At 36.1% G+C, this 20,642-nt stretch overlaps 2 protein-coding genes across 6 annotated transcripts in view; one reads left to right on the forward strand and one right to left on the reverse strand.

Moving 5' to 3' along the window:
• The window catches only part of LOC129749082 (dedicator of cytokinesis protein 9), a 291,520-nt gene that overhangs the window by 243,568 nt on the left and 27,310 nt on the right, over positions 1–20,642 (forward strand). For all 4 annotated transcript variants that reach the window (XM_055743930.1, XM_055743931.1, XM_055743932.1 and 1 more), the window contains exons 5-7: positions 3,505–4,207; positions 4,284–4,537; positions 4,601–4,939. In XM_055743930.1, the coding sequence (XP_055599905.1) occupies positions 3,505–4,207; positions 4,284–4,537; positions 4,601–4,939 (1,296 nt within the window). The remainder of the gene's footprint in view (positions 1–3,504; positions 4,208–4,283; positions 4,538–4,600; positions 4,940–20,642) is intronic.
• Positions 296–2,175, reverse strand: LOC129749085 (UBX domain-containing protein 7). Of its 2 annotated transcripts, XM_055743941.1 has the most exons (3): positions 1,906–2,175; positions 1,542–1,841; positions 296–1,484 (listed from the first exon to the last, which is right to left on the reverse strand). In XM_055743941.1, exons 2-3 carry the CDS (start codon positions 1,839–1,841, stop codon positions 507–509), a joined length of 1,278 nt encoding a protein of 425 aa, XP_055599916.1. In that variant the 5' UTR covers positions 1,906–2,175; the 3' UTR covers positions 296–506. The 2 variants fall into 2 exon arrangements, with proteins under 2 accessions (XP_055599916.1, XP_055599915.1); XM_055743940.1 differs by having other exon boundaries at positions 296–1,841.

A 20,642-nucleotide genomic window follows, 5' to 3' on the forward strand; every position in this document is an offset into this window, starting at 1 on the left:
TGAGAAATGAGACATGGAAAGTGAGGCATGTAATCGGTTTCACGTCTCACTTCTTCTTTCTCATTTTATAAAATTACATCTCAATCTCAATGAGATTCTTAATTTTTATCTACATATTCTGGCTCCTAATCAAATTGATCTTTTCTTTTTTTTGATTTTCAAATCAGTTATCAAATTTTAAGGTACTTTTGCTCATCTGATAATTTTTAAAAAAAAACCAACACGGAATTAGAGCTGGCAAATGGAGCAATATGGAATTTCTCAATGAAAAACTAACCCGTCCAAAAGATTCCTATACACTTATAATTTATTTCGCAGAAATTAAGACTTATAAGCTAAACAGACGGGGTTTGCCTTCCTAAAAATGGTAAAAATATGGGACCGCTAGCGCCCCCTCAGCTCCAGCTTACGTGTGAAATTTTAAAAAGCCACAATGCAGGATGCAGATCATCAACGTAGAACAGCAGGTTTTAAGGGGTAGAAGTATAACGGGACTGTAGAACAATTCAATCGTCCACCGTCACATGGATCACGGCATTGGGATGAATTTTTAGCTCTAGCAGGGTGCTGCTGCCGTCCAAGCTGGCCAGATCGGTTTTGATTGCCGGGCAGAAGAAGCGCGGTTTAGTTTTTTGCGCATCTGGACCACTGCTAGGGCATTTCTGGTAGAATTTGGCTATCAGTTTAGCCCGGGTGTGGTCTAATGTTCGGGAGTTGTGGAAAAATAGTCGTTCGGTGATGTCGCCGGGCATTTTCAACATGATCCGAGTTTTTTCTGCAGGTGTCAGGGCTGTTTCGTCGTCGGAACTGAGCGCGGCCGGGGAACAGTTTGGACTTTCGGTCGGGATTGTGGCCTGCTTTGAGGGACTTTTGGAGGTTGGAGTATCGGGCTCTAGGTCACTGCCTTCGCTGTCTGTGATTTCTTGGAATTCTTCCTCTTCTTCGTCGGGAATCCAGATGGGTTTATTCAGAGCTTTGGAACCGTTAGCATTGGAGGTGGAAGGTTGCGACGAGGTTGAAGGGCTCATAAGACTGGGTTCTAGAAGCGAAACTTCCTTCCCGTGGGGAGATTTGTTGTCCACCAGGAATCTCTTAAGGGTTGCTAGAAATTTGACCGGTTCGATGTCACATATGGAGAATTTTTCCACCTCTTCACCTGTTCTGGGATCGATCATACCAATATACGGCTCGGTAGTGACTTTGTAAAATGTTTTGAATTTCATTCCGTCCGAGGTTTTGTTTGAAGTCTGCCAGAAGATCACATGATTCCGGAGGAATTCCTTCAGCTTTGGATCAGACCAGAGATCTCGGTTCAATGTTTGACAGTTGAAGTTCATATCATCCTGCAGATTCACCAGAATCCATTTGTCGAAATTTTTCCCGTGCCTGCGGGCCATGTCTAGACTTCCCGAGAACAGAATCTCAAAGGGGGGCATGAAAAGTGCCTCCAGTCGTGTGATTTTCTTGGACGAAGAGCCCTGTCCCTGAAATAAAATCTGTTCCTGGAGTTTACCTTCCAGTTCGAAGTTGCGAAACGGTACCTCTGTTATGGTGGCTCCTCTTCGCTTCCGGCCCCGGGCTGGTTCTTCCGGGGGCAGTAATATTTCCGTTTTCCTGGGAATCGGGGCCCGAACATTGTCTTCCTCATTGCCATCATCGTCGTCGTCATCATCATTAATCATCACCGGTGGTTCCGGATTCAGAATTCCCTCGGGGTTCTCGAAGAATGCATTGATGGCTGCTTCCAAGTTTCCATTGTACGCATTTAGCAAATTGGACGCTTGCTCCCTTTTCAGCCCTGTTATTTCTTCCAGTGACGTTATATTTTCCTCGGACGACATCTAAAATAGAAGGAATAATTTCAAAGCCACAATCCCCCAACAATCGAGCTAATCGTTTACCTACCTTTAAGATTTCGATCCCAGTTGAGAGCAACACAAAAAAAAAACCAAAACCGTCGAGCGACGGGGTTCGTTCTACGTTTAATTTAGCGTTTATCGAGTTTATTCTTCGGTTCCCGCTAGTTTCACATGCATTTGAAGGAAATTTTCTACCAAGAATACACGTTTTAAGCAAATTTCACCCTAAATTCGAACAAATAAACAAGAAATTCAAAATTTTTGACTGAATGATCCGGTCAAAGAAAAACACTGTGAGCTGCTGGGTTGGCTCGAATCGTTTGACAGCTCTCTCGTGTTTTTTTTTCGTTAATTTTTCTCTGTTGGGTTGACGTTTCGCACCCGAACTCACTCTCTTACTCTCACTTTTGAAATGGTGAAGTCGTTTGAGTGACCGCATGAGAGATGAGAGCAACGAGTTTTTAACGAAACAGCACAAAACTGAACGAAGCATTTTTATGCTGGTTTGGCGCGCTTCGAGATATCGCGTTTGCTGAAGCTGGATGTAGAAACACGTGGCCGCACCGGATTCTGTGCTTCTCGTTGATGATTGGCGTTTAATTTCAAAATGGAGTTTTCGGCTGATGTTACTGGGTAGCGTGGGCGGTTTAGGATGAGTTGAAATCGAATTGAGGGTCCAGATTTCAGATTTGAGATTTCAGGTTTTATACTCTGATAAAGATTTCGTTTTTGGGCTTCAGATTTTAGGTGTCAGTCTAAGATTTCAGCTTCAAATTTCGGATTCATGCTGCAGATTTTAAATTCAGAATTTGGATTCAGATTCTAATTTTAGATTCAGATCTCAGATTCCGTTGTTAGATTCAGATTTCAGATTAAGAACTAAAGGTGTAGCATTCAGAGTTATATTTTTAAGATTGGAAATTTGGACTAGAAAGAAACTTAATCTTTCGAGGAATACTGAAATTACTTACATAAGATAATAAAAATTTTTAAAACTCTGTTGATTGATTGAAAAAAAAAATCACAAGGAATAATAGTCAAGATCTCGACAAGTGGCATTGGGTAAAGTAGACATGATAAAGTTCCAAAAATTCGAAGTTTTAATTTGAACTATCGTCTTTTCAATCTACTACTTTTCAATGAAACTGTATTTTTTTTTTTAGAATTGTTCTCTTCAAACCTCACGCAAAAATTTATTAAAAGTAATTTGGTAATTTTGAAATACGAGAAAAATTAGGCATATTTTCTCGATATCGAACTTTTGTCATTTTAATCTAAGCGCCTCAATTCTGATCACGGAATTTTGCGCCAGAGTCCTTAAAGCAATAACAAAAATCCATGCCGAATTTTTATATGTGTTTTAAAGTTGGTTTTTTTTAATCTGAACTGTAAGTTTTATAAGTTTAAATTCCGAATCCAAATTCTCAAATGTCATATTCCAAGCGCTGGTTACATCATGGGGCGGTTGGACTGTAAGGATTTGCGATAAAGATTGATGGCAACTAAATAGTTTCGATTGAAATTATCTAAACATCTTTCCCTTAGTCAGAGCATGCATTTTGAAAATTATTGCTTCATAAAGTTTCGTAACTTTCATATGTGTTAGTCGCTTTGGATTAAACATTTTATTCCATCATCTTTTCAGCTCGAACCCTACTTCACCAGTGTTGCGCTGTACGATGCCAAAAATGGAAGGAAATTGACGGAAAGTTTTCACTTCGACCTGAACAAGGACCACGTTCGTGATATGATGAACGCCAGCTGTGATCCGGAGAAACCTCAATGCACCTCACCGAAACCAACTGCCAAAGCCAACGGCCATAGCCATCAGAATGGTAATGGGACCACCACTAGGCACACCCCCAAAATGCGCTGTGATTCGATTGATGAAAGTTCTTATGCGGAAGTTAGTCAGGAATGGCTCGCAAGGGCTAGGAATGCCATTTTTAGCGTCACGACACCCCATTCGGACATTTTTGTAGTGGTGAAGATCGACAAGATCTTGCAGGGCGCGTTGAATCCTTCGACGGAACCATATTTGAAGGCTAATAAGGATGTTAAAATACTGTCGAAGTTGCAAAAGCAGATCAAACAGTACTCGCAAAAGTGTGGCCACTACAGGATGCCCTTTGCTTGGGCAGCTCGGCCGTTGTTCCGATTGTACAGCCAAGAGCTCGATACATCGTCGGATTTTCCTGCCATCTACCGGCAGGATGGTGCTAAGCTGAAGGACGATGAACTGTTAAAGCTGCTGGCCGAATACCGGAAACCGGATAAGTTTAGCAAACTGACTGTTATACCTGGTTCGTTGAGGATATTTATCGAAGTTTTGAACGGTCTTCCACCGAGTGAGTATTTGATGGTTTTATTTCGTAACTGTTAATCGTTGGTGCTAACATTCGTCTTTTTATCCTGTTGAAACAGATTGTCTAACCCCGGCCCTAATTCCGCTGAAACCCTTTCCCTCGCCACCGACTGCCGATCCCACCGTTGAGATTACGGAATTTGTGGCCAGTTCGGAACAACATCTCTATCCACATGTGACCTTTGTCAATCACCTGTATGTTTATCCGATTCATCTCAGCTACGACAGCCAGAAGATTTTCTCCCGAGCCCGGAACATTGCCGTCGTCGTGGAACTACGGGATAGTGACACCGCTGAGGCCAAATCAATCGAGGTTTTAACTCGAAATTTTTGAAACAAATTATGACTCTAACAGTTACCCTTCTATAAATTTCAGTGCATCTACGGTCGTCCCGGTCAACCGACGCTGGTATCGCAGCTTTCGTGTCCGGTGCTGCATCATAACAGTAGCCCCACCTGGTACGAGGAGATCAAACTGCGGCTACCGCTACGAATAACTTCGCAGCATCATCTGCTGTTTTCGTTCTTCCACGTGTCCTGTAACATCGCCAAAAAGAAGGACCTGGTATCGACCAGTGCTGAAACGCCAGTGGGCTACGCTTGGCTCCCGCTGCTGATCAAAGGTAAACTGAACATCGACGAGCAGTGTCTGGCGGTGGCCGCGTCGCTTCCGGTTGGGTATCTGTCCATCCAGCCTCTTGGATTAGGGAAGGGGGTAAGTTTGAGTGTATGCTTTCTAGAAGATTTTCTTCATTAAGATTATAGCCGATTAATACATTGTTATGACATTTGCGGCTATATCTAGAACAATTGAGTTATATCTAACAATGCATGTTGCGCTTACTGACTTTCGTCACGGTTTTTAACTTAGCTCTTTTTTGTACTTAAGAATAACCCATTTTCAACAAGTTTTTTAGAGAAATACTAAATATACCATGAACATTGTCCGCTAAGGGAGTTACCAAAAACGTTCTTCCTTTCATTCCTGATTCATTCAGACCAATTTGAATTTACTTTGGCTACTTACAGACGTAGAGGATTTTTTTTTTGTCGTAAAACAGAGCTTTAACTTTATTTCTAATTTTCAGTTATACAGAAAATAATGACAAAATTAAACCACATAAAGGGGGTCTCGTTCAAAACTTGCACAAACTAAATAAAAATCAGTTTTCGATAACGGAAGACGTCATTCGCTCTCCTAAAGTACAAATCGCTTGAAAAATATAGTATCTTCGACGTAATTTATTCCGTCCGGCTGGCCAAGTATTTTTTTTGCTCAGCCTTAACTGTTTTTGCCACATCAAAAGTGCATGAAGTTTATCGAGGCTCCGCTTCCATTTGAACACTTCAAAAGAGATGTTCTTACCATGATGCCAACTCATCCCAAATAAACGCACTTCAATCAATAAAAAGAGATGTTCTGATCGAAAGTGTTGTTTTCAGAGGCTGTATTGTTGGAAGCACTTTGAGCAGTGGAAATGGGAGTTTTTTTTTTTTTCAAGGGAGTTTAACTGCCAGGGTCATTCTTCCCTAATCTGGAAATGAGAGACTTGGTCTGCTACCTTATATACTAAACCATTCCATGGGTGAATGTAGGTAATACTTGTTTATTAATTATGTGTATGTTGTTGTTTGTCCCATCGATTAGACCAATCTCAACACTCCTCCTCAACATACACATTCAATCTTTTAACTGCATCCGGCGGCTTTTCCTGAAAATGGAGCTACTCCTCTACAACGCACGCACCGGAACATGCTTTCGCCCCTGTTGCAACTCGATGACCTTCCATGGCACCAGTTCGACGACCTCCACCGGGATCTGGCACGACGAACTTCCAGTGCCTTCCGGTCCGACGACCTCCCAATGGCTCTGGTCTCGGCGATCTTCCTGCGGCTCGAAGCTTCCCTTCCGCCTCGACGACTTTCCTTAGGCCTGATGCTGATTTCACTTGGCTTTCCAAGTCCGACTTTCCAGCTCCAACGACCTTCCATGGCACCAGCTTGACGACCTTCAGTGGTATCCTGTTCGTAAGTCCTCCAGTGGCTCCTGGTTCGACGACCACCACCTGGTTTCTGACTTGACGACGTTCCTTGACGATACGGCCCGCCAATCTTCCATGGCTTTCGGTGTGAAGACCTACCAGTGGCTCTGGCCTCGACTCCCTTGCTGGCACCGGCCCGACGATCTTCCAATGACTAAGGTTCGACGACTTTTTTGGTTCCGGTTCGACGCTCTAAATTTGGCCCGACGCCTCACCAATGGCACTACGACCTTCCCATAGCTCCCGACTCGCCAACCTTAAAAGGATCCGACCAAACGACCTCCTGTGTTTCCTGGTTGTCGACTTCTACTTGTTTTCCCGATCCGATGATCCTCCAGTTGGCTCCTGGTCCGAAAACCTTCCACGGTCTCCGGCTCGCCGACCTTCCAGTGGCCCCGGCTCAACGACCTCCATATGGCTCTGCACCGACGACCTTCCAGTAGCTCTGGTTCCTGCCTCGATGACCTCCCAATAGTTCCTCGTTCGTTGTCCGCCCGGGCTTCGGCTTGTTGTGCTTCCTTCGGCGCTGGTTTTTCTTGGCACTGTTGATCCCGCTACTTCTCCTTTCCACTTTTTTGGGCCCATAACCTATTTTTGGAAGCACTTTGGGCAGTGGACTTTTTCTGCTTGGACGTAGAACTTGGAATACTTTATATAACTATAAATTTTGCTACCTTTTACATATACTAATAAACCATTTCCATAGTTACATATAATACTTGTTTATTAATTTTTTTGCTTGTCCACAATGGGACGGCTAAGAGCAAGTTCACTGGTGTTGGGAAAAGTGGTAGAAATTTTTTCACTTTTAGCACATTTTGAAAATTGTGCCATGCAGAAACATTTTCAAAATCTGTGGCCTTTAAGTTTATTAACAACACCGGTTGTAGTTTCGCATGCTCTGTTGCAAATATTTCTATCACATACGGCTGAAATAGAAACAGTGCTGTAAAGAAATATAACGCCCAATGATCTTGAAAACATTTTTGCATAGTAAAATTTTCAAAATGTCAAAATCTCTACCACTTTTTCTCAACACCAGTGAACTTGCTCTAAGATATTTATTAATTATGTGTATGTTGTTATTTGTCCCATCGATTGCTTCGATCAGCCATTTCCCAGCTTTTCGAACGTACAGCTTATTTCCGCTGAATAACAAAAACATTAAGCATGTTTAGTGACCGCGCAGTATCTAAATGTATTTCACGCCAAAATCAAATGCAAGTTAAACGATATTTGCCACCGTAAGGGGCCGTTCAGATACCACGTGGACAGAAAAATGAGATTTTTGACCCCCTCCTCCCCCTCCGTGGACAAGCGTGGACATTTGCCAAACCCCTACCCCCCTCTCCGGATGTCCACGTGGACAGATTTGAAATAGTTTTTTTTAAATACAAATAATTTGACAGTTAGAAAACACCATGGTGAACTTTTTGCCTTTTTGTTATAGAAATGGCTGATTTTGAAAAAATCGAATAAGAATTTCCTGATATAAATTTTGCTTGAAAATTTTAAATTTCTTAATTATCATATTTATCACTTGCCTTCAAGTAGCTACTAATTGTTTAAACTTAAACTGGTAAGCTTTGTCATTTGTAGATTTTGATTGAAACGTCTTTATATTTATTCACCTTTAGAAAATATTTTGAAAGTAAATATGTCCACGTGGACATGACCCAAACCCCGACCCCCCTCTCCGTGGACAAGCGTGGACATTTCCATACCCCCCTCCCCCCCTTAAGTTGTCCACGTGGTATGTGAATGGCCCCTAACGGTTTTTCAGGTAGATGTGAGTTTCTTTAGATTCATCACATTTGAAACTGATTTTAAAGAAAATGTGATATCTCTACTAAAAACGAATGTAAAATTTGAACAGAAAAAGATTTCCAATTCGAAAGATAAATGAACAAGTCTAATCTTCACAGTTCAAAATAAAAATCATCTGATGTTATGATTTTTCAAAACAAAAAACATCAACAAAGCGGACCAATGTCTGTCTCAGGAAATACCTGATTGGACAGAACTCAACAATTTGCTTGTGCTCATTTTGCCTCTAGGTACCTTTCGCGTTCCTACTTGAAACCAGACGAGAACCGCATTTAGGCATAGTCGCTATTTGTGTAATACTTGCACTTGTTCATCCTCCAATTGCTTGTCAAATCCACAATATCAAAGTGACAACTATGATATATTCACACGTCTTTTTCTGTGGTGGTGCCTACATTAAGGTTGCCAGATTGCCCAGATTTATCCGGGTTTGTCCGTATATTTAAATAAAGTTTGGGAAAACTCCAGTCCGGCCTGCTTGTTTGGATTTTAATGAAAAAAGCTTCGATTATGCCCGGTTTAATTCACTATATTTGCCAAATAAAAAAAAAATAACAAAAAGTTGTAAAAAATTTTTATTTATGCGTCCAGAACGAAATATTTTGTGTTATAAAAATAATCATGAAAGGTTTTTTGGAAGCCTAAAATGCGATTTAAAGTCTTATGTATATCTTGGGTTTTGACCAAATTTACCCGGATGATGCCCGGATTTTTAGTCGATAATTTTGAAATCAGATGCCCGAGTTTTGCCAGGTTATTAGATAAAATAGTTCGGATTTGTCCGGCCCGAATATGTGCTAAAAAAATTTTGGCAACCTTAGCCAACATTCGCCAAGTTAAAGCTCCAATATCGAGCTTTATCCTCTGGGGTTTGTAGCCGGCTACCCCACGCGTTGAAGTCACCGCTGAATTAAGCCTTCAGAGGACTTGAGGCCTTTTTTTTTGTTGGATTCCACTAAGTTGAGTTATTCATAAACCGGTTCAAAGAAAATCTTTGTAATATATTAAGCATTCTAAGGAACTTAAAAAGAACTGTGCCAAAGATAACATGATTGCCTTTGTGAATAGTGGAATAAATGCTATATTAAGACGAAACAAAGAAATATTTTTCAAACATTTTCAAAAATCAAAACGACGGGCGTGAGCATCAAAATCAAAACAACTTTCCTAATACTTAAAAGCCTAAAGCAGGGTTGGCCAAGATTTTCAACAGGCGGGCCAAATTTTAGTACTGAGACCAGGGCCGTAGGAAGAACCGGCTCATGGGGGGGGGTTTTGATGACAATTTTTTTCTTAATATTTTTGCTTGAACAATGCATACACAAGTGAAAAAATGTACATGCACTTAGCACAAATGATTCAAGTTAAAGTTATTTTGCATTAAAAGTTATTTAATTTTGAAAATTAGTCGTAGGAGATGCCATTTTTTAAAAGAAGCTTTAAAAAATATAGATACTTGTGATGTAGTTCAGTTGGTAAATCAGTTGCCTTCTGAGCTGATGTTCGTGAGTTTGAGCCCAAGGGTAAACATCGAACACAGCTGTTCCAGATAAGAGATAAAAGTTGCGAGTGGCACAATGATGTGAAAACGACTGTCATAATCTAATTAAAAAAAAGGAATTTGAACGCTTCATTTAGAATAAAACTTTTTTACTTACTTACATTAGGAAGCTAATTCTTTTGAATCACAAGCATAATCATTTTAAGCATGGGTCAAAATGTATCAAATATTTAGCAATAAAAGTAAAAAGTTAGGTTTACTGTTCAAATAAGGTTTATTATCTACTTTTGCAAACTCGATTAAAATTCAAGATTTTAGTTAGAACCTGTGGTTTTGAAGAATGGAGAATCTGCAATAAATGTAAATAATGTTAAATAAAATTGCCAGCTGAATTTTTACCTGAGGATAAAAACAAGTTAAAAAATTATCAATAATTGTTTTTATATTTCATAATTATAATCCTGTGATCCCGTAAAAATTTAAATCTAGAAATTTGAAAAAAAACAGATTCTTTGAAATAAATTAAGATCTAATTTTTTATGTGTGATTTTCATCAGGTTTGTGTTTCCAAACTGACTTTGATTGATTTTTTTTTAACAAGAATTAAAGTTTTGAAACTGCGATGTCCTTCAATTTGAATACTTGATGAAATTTAAACATTGATATTTTAATATTGATTATAAAACTTAAATTTGAGCTTAATCTGGATACAAACTTGAAATATTATTTCCTAGTCTGAATTCTGCATTATGAACCAAAAATCAAAACCTCAATCTAAATTCCAGATAACAAATCCTATGAATTTGAAACCAAAAAGCGAAATTTGTATCAGAACCCTTAACCAGAAATATTTAATTTGATTCTGAATTTATGGTTTCAATATGATTTTTTTCAATAATTTATTCGTAATTGATCTTGTAAATTTAAATAACATATTATATGCTGAAGTTGTTTCACATTTTTCAATTCTGAACTTTCTTATGTTTCAACTTTGCATAAAAATTAAGGATAAAAATTTCAGACCCAAAATCAAACCCGATATTCCGAAATTTAAAAATTCATCATATTTAAGATTGAAATGCATCACCAAGGTTCGAAGTAGGATTCTATACCAAAGATGATGCAAATTGAAAATCAAGAACAATAAACTGGAAACTTACTAGATTTTGTTCCGCAAGTATCCGGGCTGAGCAAATCCAGGCAATTTTATTTCAAAATTTTGCGAAATTAGGGCATATTGTTTCATAATGTTCCCAAAAATCCAGCCAATATGCAGGCGAATCAAGGAATTATTTCATTAAAATACAAAAAAAACACGTGGAAAACTGTTTTCATTTAATTGAAACACATCAGCCGATTCAGAATCACATTTCCAAATAATCGTTTATGTTTATTTTGGCAAAATTTGTTTAAAAAAATATTTGGACGCAAGATACATAACTCTTATGACTCAATTGAAACTTTCGTTTGATTTTGCAAATAGAGTGAGCAATTCTGGTCCAAACGCGACAATCTGATAAGCTTAGTCTTACTTCATTGGGATTCAATATTTAGGACTGAATAACTATCAACAATTCAGAAATTTTTTGAAAAATAGATGTAGAATTGTGGTCCTGGAATGAGATTTTGAGGTTTTGGAGTCGAGATTATTACACTATTGAATCATTTAAGTTGTTCATCAAAATTTGATAAGAGATTTCAAATTTGTCTTGGAATTTTTGGACCTTCATGGGGGGGGTTTAACCCCCAAAACCCCCCCCCGTTCCTACGGCCATGACTGAGACTTGCTTGCGGGCCACACAACGAATTTTTCTCCAGTATGAAATGCAAACAAATTTCAGTGTTAATTAATTAAATTTTTTTTACATGTTTTAATTTCTTCGACAATACTTCACATACAGCGTTTTCGGAGATTTTAAACTTTCTGAGCTAATTCATCCCATAAGGATCACTCTGCAAAACGGGATTGTTCAAAACAAAATACCCTTCCTAAGCTTTTCGCTTTTTCGATGAAATTATAAATATAAAATAATATAAAAAGAGCTTTTCCGTGTTATGTTCTTGTGTTGTTTTTTTGGAAACTTTCAAAATATGCTCATACCTAATCTCAAAGTTTAAAATTATAATTATCGTTCTTTAAAATTTCCTATTTGATCAAATTAAAATTCAACAAGTGAGAAAACCATACATAAAAAGGATATAAATAATATAATTTGTTTTTTTTTTTCTAATTATCATTGTCATTTTTCCTTTTTTAAATTAAAAAAAAGGAAAAAGCAAATTACTATGAAAAAATATATATTTTTTTTAAGTCCCCCTTCTCCGTAATACGTAAGTTCCAAAAACGCTCCAGTTGAAATTTACATAAATTTTACCTAACTGAATATTTTAATTGCAGAGTCTGGCTTTAAAAATATGACCACTTTTTAGGACGCTAATTTTAAATATTCTTATTATTTTCTCTTTTAATTTTTGGTGAACTGACAGATAAAAAAGCTCCACAATCTGAGGGAAACTTTATTTCAGTCATCTCGCTTGTCAAATTAATTTTGGTGGAGCATGTTTACCATTAATTTGGAGAGAAAATGAATTTTCTTACAAAAACAAAGCACATTAATAAGCGATCAGCGTATTAATGCCCAACGCTGTCTATTAGTTTATATACCATTGCACGTTAATTAAAAATACGTTACTAAAACTGAGATATATCATTTCGATTTTATTTAAAAAATGATATTTTTTTCTGTTGAAGTTAAGTACAAATAATGTGCAGAGTTTTAATATTTTTTAAATCAATTTTAACAAACTGAATAATTTTTGTTGGTAAACAAAGTTTCGAAAATATAGTTCGAAATAGCAATACTAGATGTTTTGTACCATTATAACTCTGATAATGGTGTGATTACCAGCGTCTCCAATTTTCACGTTCACAACAGAAAAATATTTCAAATGAAAGGCCAAAGCATGCTACTGTAAGTTTGCTTACGATGATTTCAGTTGAAATTCCTCGGTGTTTCGAATGATGATGACGTTAATGATTTTCAAAGTGCACCTGATGATTTTCAAATGAAAATCGAGATCTTCAATTTCAAACGAAAATGAAAATTGTTATTTTTATGTAATTTTTTGTTCAATTTAGTTTTTTGTGATTATAAACTATTTCAAAAGGGAACTAAGCCAAGAGCTCTAAATTCATTTAATATTTATATTAATTTTTTTTTAAGTAAGAGGAATTGATTTAAAAGCAACAAAAAATGCTCATATTAAAAAATATTATTTTTTTTGCAATTTTGATAGCTTGATTCTGTAAAAAACATTCTATAAATTTGTATTTTTAGACTAATAATCTACTTATTTAAAGATTTTCAGCAAGGCATGAAAATGAAAGCGATGATTTTCAATCGAAAAAAATTTCTTTCATTTGACTGTTATGCGTTGTCTGAATGTTTTGTTTACTGACTTTCATAGCAACCTGAAACTTATAAGTTTTCATTTGGCGGCAAAAAAAGTTATTCGATTGTGAACTTCCAAAGCAGTCTAGATTCAAATGATTGAATGAAAATTGGAGACCATGGTGATTACAATATAATGTGATAATTGTACTAACCAGGTTTCAATTATTTCGAGCTTCTGTTTTCCTTTTTGATTTGTTTCAATCGCAGCTGAAAAATGAAATATCGGACAACAAAGTCTAAAAATTAATTTTTTTTTAAATCTTGTGAGTGATTTTGAAAAACGGTGAACTTTCAGCTCAAAATAAACATAAATAACTATTTTCTTTCTCATCATCATTTTAGTTTAGTTTTGGTTATTCGAGTTCTTTCGTAATTTATGAGCATATCTTCCTGACTTCCAAACTCTCCAAAATTATACTAGTTTCCGCTTGAAGACTCTCAATGCCCCCAGAAACATGAAGGTCACTTTCAATACCACTTGTACGAAGAAACTAAACAACAAATATTTATTGCATAAATAATACGTGATTGCAAAGTACAACCAATATGTAAAATGTTGTAAAAATTGCGGAATATAAAAATGTTTCTCTTTTGCTTGTTATAGTTTATTATTAAATGATGTAAAAGAAAAACATTCAATTCTGAAAAAAGCTTCGCAGGCCACAAAAAGACAGACGCGGGCCACATGTGGCCCGCGGGCCATGGTTTGGCCACCCATGGCCTAAAGCCTTTATCACATTTTGGAAGAATAAAGATCTGTTTATATAGGGGAGAGTGGGGATACTTGATCCCCTTTTCTTATTTTCACCATATCTTTTTGGAAAAATTAAGCAACTCGCCGTCTTTGACATTTTCTGACAACTTGTAACTTCAAGTTTCTATGCTCCAAAAATTAGAACGATACTTGAACCCGTTGATGAACTAGACGCATTTTCGTGGGAGTAAAAAAATTGCGATTTTTCTGAAGTTAGGGGAGACTTGATCCCCTATCCCCTATTGAAGGAGACTTGATCTTTTATTCAGGAAGCCCTAATCCTTGTATAAAAATCAATCAAAACCCCAAAATAGAATGTTTATTGACTATTTTAATCATGTTTGTTCTCATTTCACAATTTATAGCAGACATAAGAAGAAAATTCTATAACTTTGTCTCAACGCTAATAACATTGCATACTTAAAGGCGCTATTTTTTATATTTAAGAAAAAATTAATTATTTTTGCTCTTTTCTTCAGACAATTGTTTGATAAATATTAGTTTTTGGATAAATATTAGTAATTTCGTAATCAGCAATCATATCGATCAATTCAGAAGAAGAATATGCCGTTTGGAAGGGGGATCCCAACTCTAGGGGATCAATTGTAACCATAATCAACATTTTAGAAAACTTTTTCTGAAAAAAAGTTGAGAGTTTTCCATTGCTTTGAAAATATGGCATTATGAAGTTCATTTTACGCTCGAACGATTGATACGTTGGAACAAATACTTTTTTCATTATTTTCCCATGTAAGGAACATTTTAACACTAAACATACCGACACTTTGTATATACCTATTTGTATATAGCGTATTTCTTCTTAAAGCTATAGTTGAAGCAATCAGTCCAATTTTAAGCGACATTTTTAACCTTTGTATGCAAAGTGGTGTTTACCCTAGAACTTTAAAAACAGCTAGAGTAACACCAATTTACAAATCAGGTAATCCATCACTTTGTAACAATTACAGACCAATATCAGTTCTTTCTACAATCAACAAAATTTTTGAAAAAATACTATCTAAACGATTGTCTTCCTTCTTGAATAACAATTCTTTCTTTTATTCAATGCAATACGGTTTCAGGGAGAAATCCTCTACTACTAACGCTGTGATTGAATTAACGAATAGTATACAGCTAAGTCTCGATAAAAAAGAAAATGTGTTAGGCCTTTTTCTAGATTTATCAAAAGCGTTTGATACAGTCGACAGAGATATTCTTTTAAAAAAATTGGATTTTGCTGGCATTCGGGGAACATCGTTGAGTTTATTTAAAAGTTATCTGACTGACCGATCTCAATATGTCAGCATGAGTAATTACCAAAGTTCTATACTACCTATCGATGTCGGAGTCCCACAAGGCTCGGTTTTGGGACCACTATTTTTTATTATTTACTTGAATGATATGGCCCTCCTACCTTTAAAAGGAACACTAAGACTCTTTGCTGACGATTCCTCCACTTTTTACCACAGTGATAGTCATACAATCAATGATAATAACTTATGCAGTGATCTTGTTTTATTGAGTGATTATTTCCGTATCAATAAACTAACTTTGAACCTAGATAAATCAAACATATTAGGTTTCAAACCTAGTAATCGTTCATCATCAAATCCCTTACCAGTTACCAAATCCATATATCCCAGTATAAAAGTTGTCACTGAGTGTAAATATCTTGGAATAATTCTTGATGAGCAATTAAATTGGAACCAGCATATCGATAATCTTTTAGCAAAGCTGAACAAAATAAATGGAATTGTTTGTAAAATAAGACGAAGATTGCCACTAAATGTACTACTTATAATATATCATTCACTTTTTCACTCAATACTGACATACTTGGTTTCAACTTGGGGTAATGCATGCAATAGTCAGATCAATAAATTACAGATCACCCAAAACAGAATTCTTCGCTTAATTTACAATCTTCCTATCCGTAGCCACACAATTGATCTTTACAATAGTATCAACAACATAATTCCAGTCAGAGGTTTGTACATAGTCCAGATTTGCAGCTTCATTTTTCAAAGTCTTAATAGAACTACTCATTGCAATATAACATTCAACCGTTCTAACCACCAGTATCTTACAAGAAATAGAAACATGCTCGATCGCCCCACCGTTATTTCTTCTATTGGTGAACGTTCACTTGCCTTTAGTGGCGTTAAATTTTTCAATTATTTTGAAAACAAATGTGGATCTTTTAATAATAACGTTCAACTGAAAAAGCTTATAAAAGAACATCTTTTGCACTTCTAAAATCTTATAACATCTTTATATTATAATTTCAATTTTACTTTTAATAAAAAAAGAGACATCTGTAATATAGTCATTTTTGTTATTTAGGTTTGATAGAATATTAAGATTAGTTTAGGTATAAGTAGTATATGATTTAGGTACTCCTTAAGCGGCTTGACCAGTGGAGTATTAAAGAAATAATGTAAATAGCAAACTTATGAATAAATAAAACATCAAAATCAAAATCAAACCTATTCATACCGCGAGCGGTCAAATGACGGCAAACACCGTTTTCGCTAAAACTCCCTTGTTTCTCAACCGATTTCTTCCAAATTTATAGTTTTGAAAAGCTTATAATTCGACTTAAATATGTTTCTCAGGCAATATTCAGCTATAATCAATAACTTTAAAGTTATTTACAGTACAAGAAAAATTTTATGAAAAAACATGCTTCAGGACAAAGGTTGTAAATCAGTTATTAAGTGCTCGAAAAAAATTTCACTTAGTGCATGAGAAAGCTGAAGTTAGAAGCTATATGTTGCACATATGGAAATTTTTTTTAAAAATTTTCTAAGATCATGGCCACAAAAAATGTAAAAAAGTTGTGTAAAACCCGTACTTTTCAATCAATCAACCGCCAAAGCTGTTCCTGTTACAGTAGAAAATTTTGAAAAAGTGAATTGAAAAGTAGACGTAATTTGTCACATTTTGGCATCTTTAGATTTTTAAAATACTAAATACATAATTTTTGACGGCTTTTCAAAGGTAGTTGTTTTGCGAACTTTTTATGAATCTGGATTTTCTGAGACAATCCCTACACCTAAATTCAGCTTTGCACTGGATTTTGAGTACGTTAACGTATAGTTTAGGCAATAAAACTATATGCAAAAGAAAGCAAATTTCATGCCGGTTCTAGTGATGTAACTGCATTGGCGGTGCAATGCTTTACAAAAATATAATAAATATATTTCTGAAAGTAAAACCAGAAAATTTGAGCGAATGCTCGTTTATTTTTTCGTTTCCTTTCTCCCGTCTTCGTGTGCAAAATAGCTTTGAGATATTACCACCCACTGCGCCCGTCTGCCAAGCAAGAATTTGTGCTGACTTCTCAAAATTCAGAAACTAGTTCACTGTTTTATTTATCATATTTTTGCCAAGCATTGCACCGCCAATGCAGTTACACCACTAGAACCGGTATGAAATTTGCTTTCTTTTGCATATAGTTTTATTGCCTAAACTTTACGCTAACGTACTCAAAATCCAGTGCAAAGCTGAGCTTAGGTGTAGGAATTGTCTTGGAAAATCCAGATTCATAAAAAGTTCGAAAAACGGCTACCTTTGAAAAGTCGTCATAACTTATGTACTTCGTATTTCAAAAATCTAAAGATGCCAAAATGTGACAAATTACGTCTACTTTTCAATTCACTTTTTCAAAATTTTCTACTGTAACAGGAACAGCTTTGGCGGTTGATTGATTGAAAAGTACGGGTTTTACACAACTTTTTTACATTTTTTGTGGCCATGATCTTAGAAAATTTTTAAAAAAATTTCCATATGTGCAACATATAGCTTCTAACTTCAGCTTTCTCAGGCACTAAGTGAAATTTTTTTCGAGCACTTAATAACTGATTTACAACCTTTTTCCTGAAGCATGTTTTTTCATAAAATTTTTCTTGTACTGTAAATAACTTTAAAGTTATTGATTATAGCTGAATATTGTCTGAGAAACATATTTGAGTCGAATTATAAGCTTTTCAAAACTATAAATTTGGAAGAAATCGGTTGAGAAACAAGGGAGTTTTAGCGAAAACGGTGTTTGCCGTCATTTGACCGCTCGCGGTATGAATAGGTATACCACATACGTTATTCGAAAACCGTAACATGTAAAAAAAATTTAAAAACGCAAAAATACTTGTATTTTAAAAACAAAAAAAGTCCTGTCGTTAAATTTGCGAAAAAACAATTATATAAGGCGTAATCATCGTTTAAAGTTCAAAAACCGTCATTTGACCGCCTCCGGTACGTTTAGTGTTAAAGTGATGAAAAAAGATCTTCAAGTTACATTTCGTGAAATTTTTCAAACAAAGTTCAATTACTCAAACAATTATTTTGTTGAAATTTTTTGAACTACAGGTTTTGTTATTTTGCTCATTTTGGCACATTTTTATAGAACATTTGATCTTTGTAAGATATTCCAGTTTCGAGATATAGCTAAGGAACCAAGTATCCCCAGGGATCAAGTATCCTCATTCTCCCCTATAGTTTACGGCAATATTCCTATTTTTTTTTGCTATCTAAACGTCCAAAAAATGCTACATGGTGAAGCACATTGTATGCCGCCAGCGAGAATTTTTTTAAAATTATTCTAGTCCTATAACCTTATTATTCTTTTTAATTTTTTTTCCAAAATTTGTTATATAATGTGCTGCACTTTTTTCACCTTGAGCTTTTAAGTGTTTATAGGTTTTTTTTTACAGAACAGAATACAATAAACGGACAATAAAACTCTCGAAAAAAATATTGAATCTTACCACAGAAATTTATTTCATTAACGAATTCTTTATAACACGTCATAACCATAGAAATTAATAAAAAATCAACTAACTATCAATACAAAACATTACCAAAAAATTGCGTTCCAAGACAAAACATATAGGAGTTTTAAGTCTAAGAAAAACAAATGTTTTACAATACTGATCAAAAAATGATAATGATCACATGGGAGAACTATTCCCTTCATTCCGATAGACATTGTAAGCGTTGCTAGTCTGTCGGAGGATGTTGCGGTGATCTTTTTGTAAATTTAATTAAATAACGTTGCCGTGGTTTTCGTGGGGGTTTAAGGGTTTCTCTTTGGTGAGGCAGTTCACAAAGCCACCCTAACCCAGTGAACGACAAAGCGAAAATGTTCGTTCTACAACCCGCCACCAGAGGACCGCTGGAAGATGTGAGCCGCATGTGGAGCGAATTGGCGAAGGGGCTAAATGATCGGGCAAAGCGAAAACAGACGAGGACGAGGGCAATGAACGGTAATGGGGTTAAAGCAGGTCAAGACGGAAATAGTCATAGACTTTGCCATTAGTTCGCGAACACATTGAGAGATCACACGCAAATATTCTTAGATCCTGATACGATTTTACTCCGTTGAAGGTTGGATTCAGATTGATTTTTTATTGTTCGATAAGTTCTTGACAAGGTTCCTACTGGAGACGCCTGAAGCACCGTTCTATGTAAAAGCCATGTACACGATCACCAATCCGTGATCGATGTACATGCGAAAGAGACAAAGACAGAAACCTCGAAAAGCTATGACTGCACACATGGTAACAGCGAGGTTCAGTAAATTTGAAATGCGACACTTTCGTTCGTCGCAGTAAATGCTGATGCTGAATTTTGTGCAGGCATTGAACTGAAGGTTCAATGCCGGTTAGTAATAAATTTCTCAGCATGTTCTCACTGGTGTGGTCTGCTGAGGATGTAAGAATTGGAAGGCATGAAAATGACATGTGAAATCCACATGTCACACCATCCCCCTACGGGCCAAAATTGAAAGGTAAATTATTCGGATTTGCTTCAAGTGCCTCTCACAATTTTTAATGATTCTATATAATATGTTGATTTCGGTTCATGATTGCAAAATAGGTATTATTTAATTATAATGTTATATTTCTGTATCACGTTTAATTTTAATTGTATGTTTCTGTATCCTGCACCCCTTCCCCCTTAATGGAAAAGGAGGCGGTTTAGCTGCCTATTTGATTAGTCTTGATATGTGTACTTCCTGCTCTCTATTATCTGCATTTATTATTGTTACGTTTGGCGTATTTATTTTTGTAATCAAGAAAGGTCCGTTGTAAACGGGGTCTAACTTGTGTCTATTTTCTCTTTTTAAATACACTGTATCGCCTATTTTTATATCTGTTATATTAATGTTATTATTGACTGCATTTGTTCTTTTGATTTTTTCTTTGTTGAGAGTTTGCATGACATTGTTGTGAGTAACTTGTAATCTATATTTTAGTTCTTTTTGATACGAGTCGAAGTTATATAAGGGATCAACGTTATTGTTACAAAATTCAAAAGTATTACATGTTTTTCCAAAAATTAATTCGAATGGCGTGAAATCGTGTTGTATGTTAGGCGTTGTATTGTAAACAAAGCAATAAAAGGGAAGCCACTCATCCCAATCATTCGTGCGTTGGTTTGAAAATATCCTTAAGTATTCGTTCAAGCATTTATGGTTGCGTTCTAACGCACCGATTGTTTGAGGGTGGTAAGCTGTTGAGCAAGTGTGGTTTAATTGTAGCAAATTGCATATTTCGTCAAACACTCCTTTGTATTCGGTTCCTTGATCTGTTTTGATACATCTCATGGGACCGTATATAAGGATGCATTTTTCTACAACTGCTTTAGCTATTGTAACAGCTGATTTGTCCGGAATGGGTATTGCAATTACATACTTGGAAAGATCGCATTGCAATGTCACTGCATAGCGGTTTCCTTTTTCAGTGAGAGCAAACGGACCGATGGTGTCAATGGACACTACATCGAAGGTTTTGTTAGGTGTGGTAGTAACGATTGCTGGCGTTTTTGCTGTAATCGCA

This window comes from Uranotaenia lowii, chromosome 2 (genome assembly GCF_029784155.1).
Source record: "Uranotaenia lowii strain MFRU-FL chromosome 2, ASM2978415v1, whole genome shotgun sequence".
In the NCBI taxonomy this organism is placed as follows: Eukaryota; Metazoa; Arthropoda; class Insecta; order Diptera; family Culicidae; genus Uranotaenia; species Uranotaenia lowii.

Coding starts and splice junctions, on each gene's coding strand:
- LOC129749085 (XM_055743940.1), bottom strand. CDS start 1,841: ATGTCGTCCGAGGAAAATATAACGTCACTGGAAGAAATAACAGGGCTG.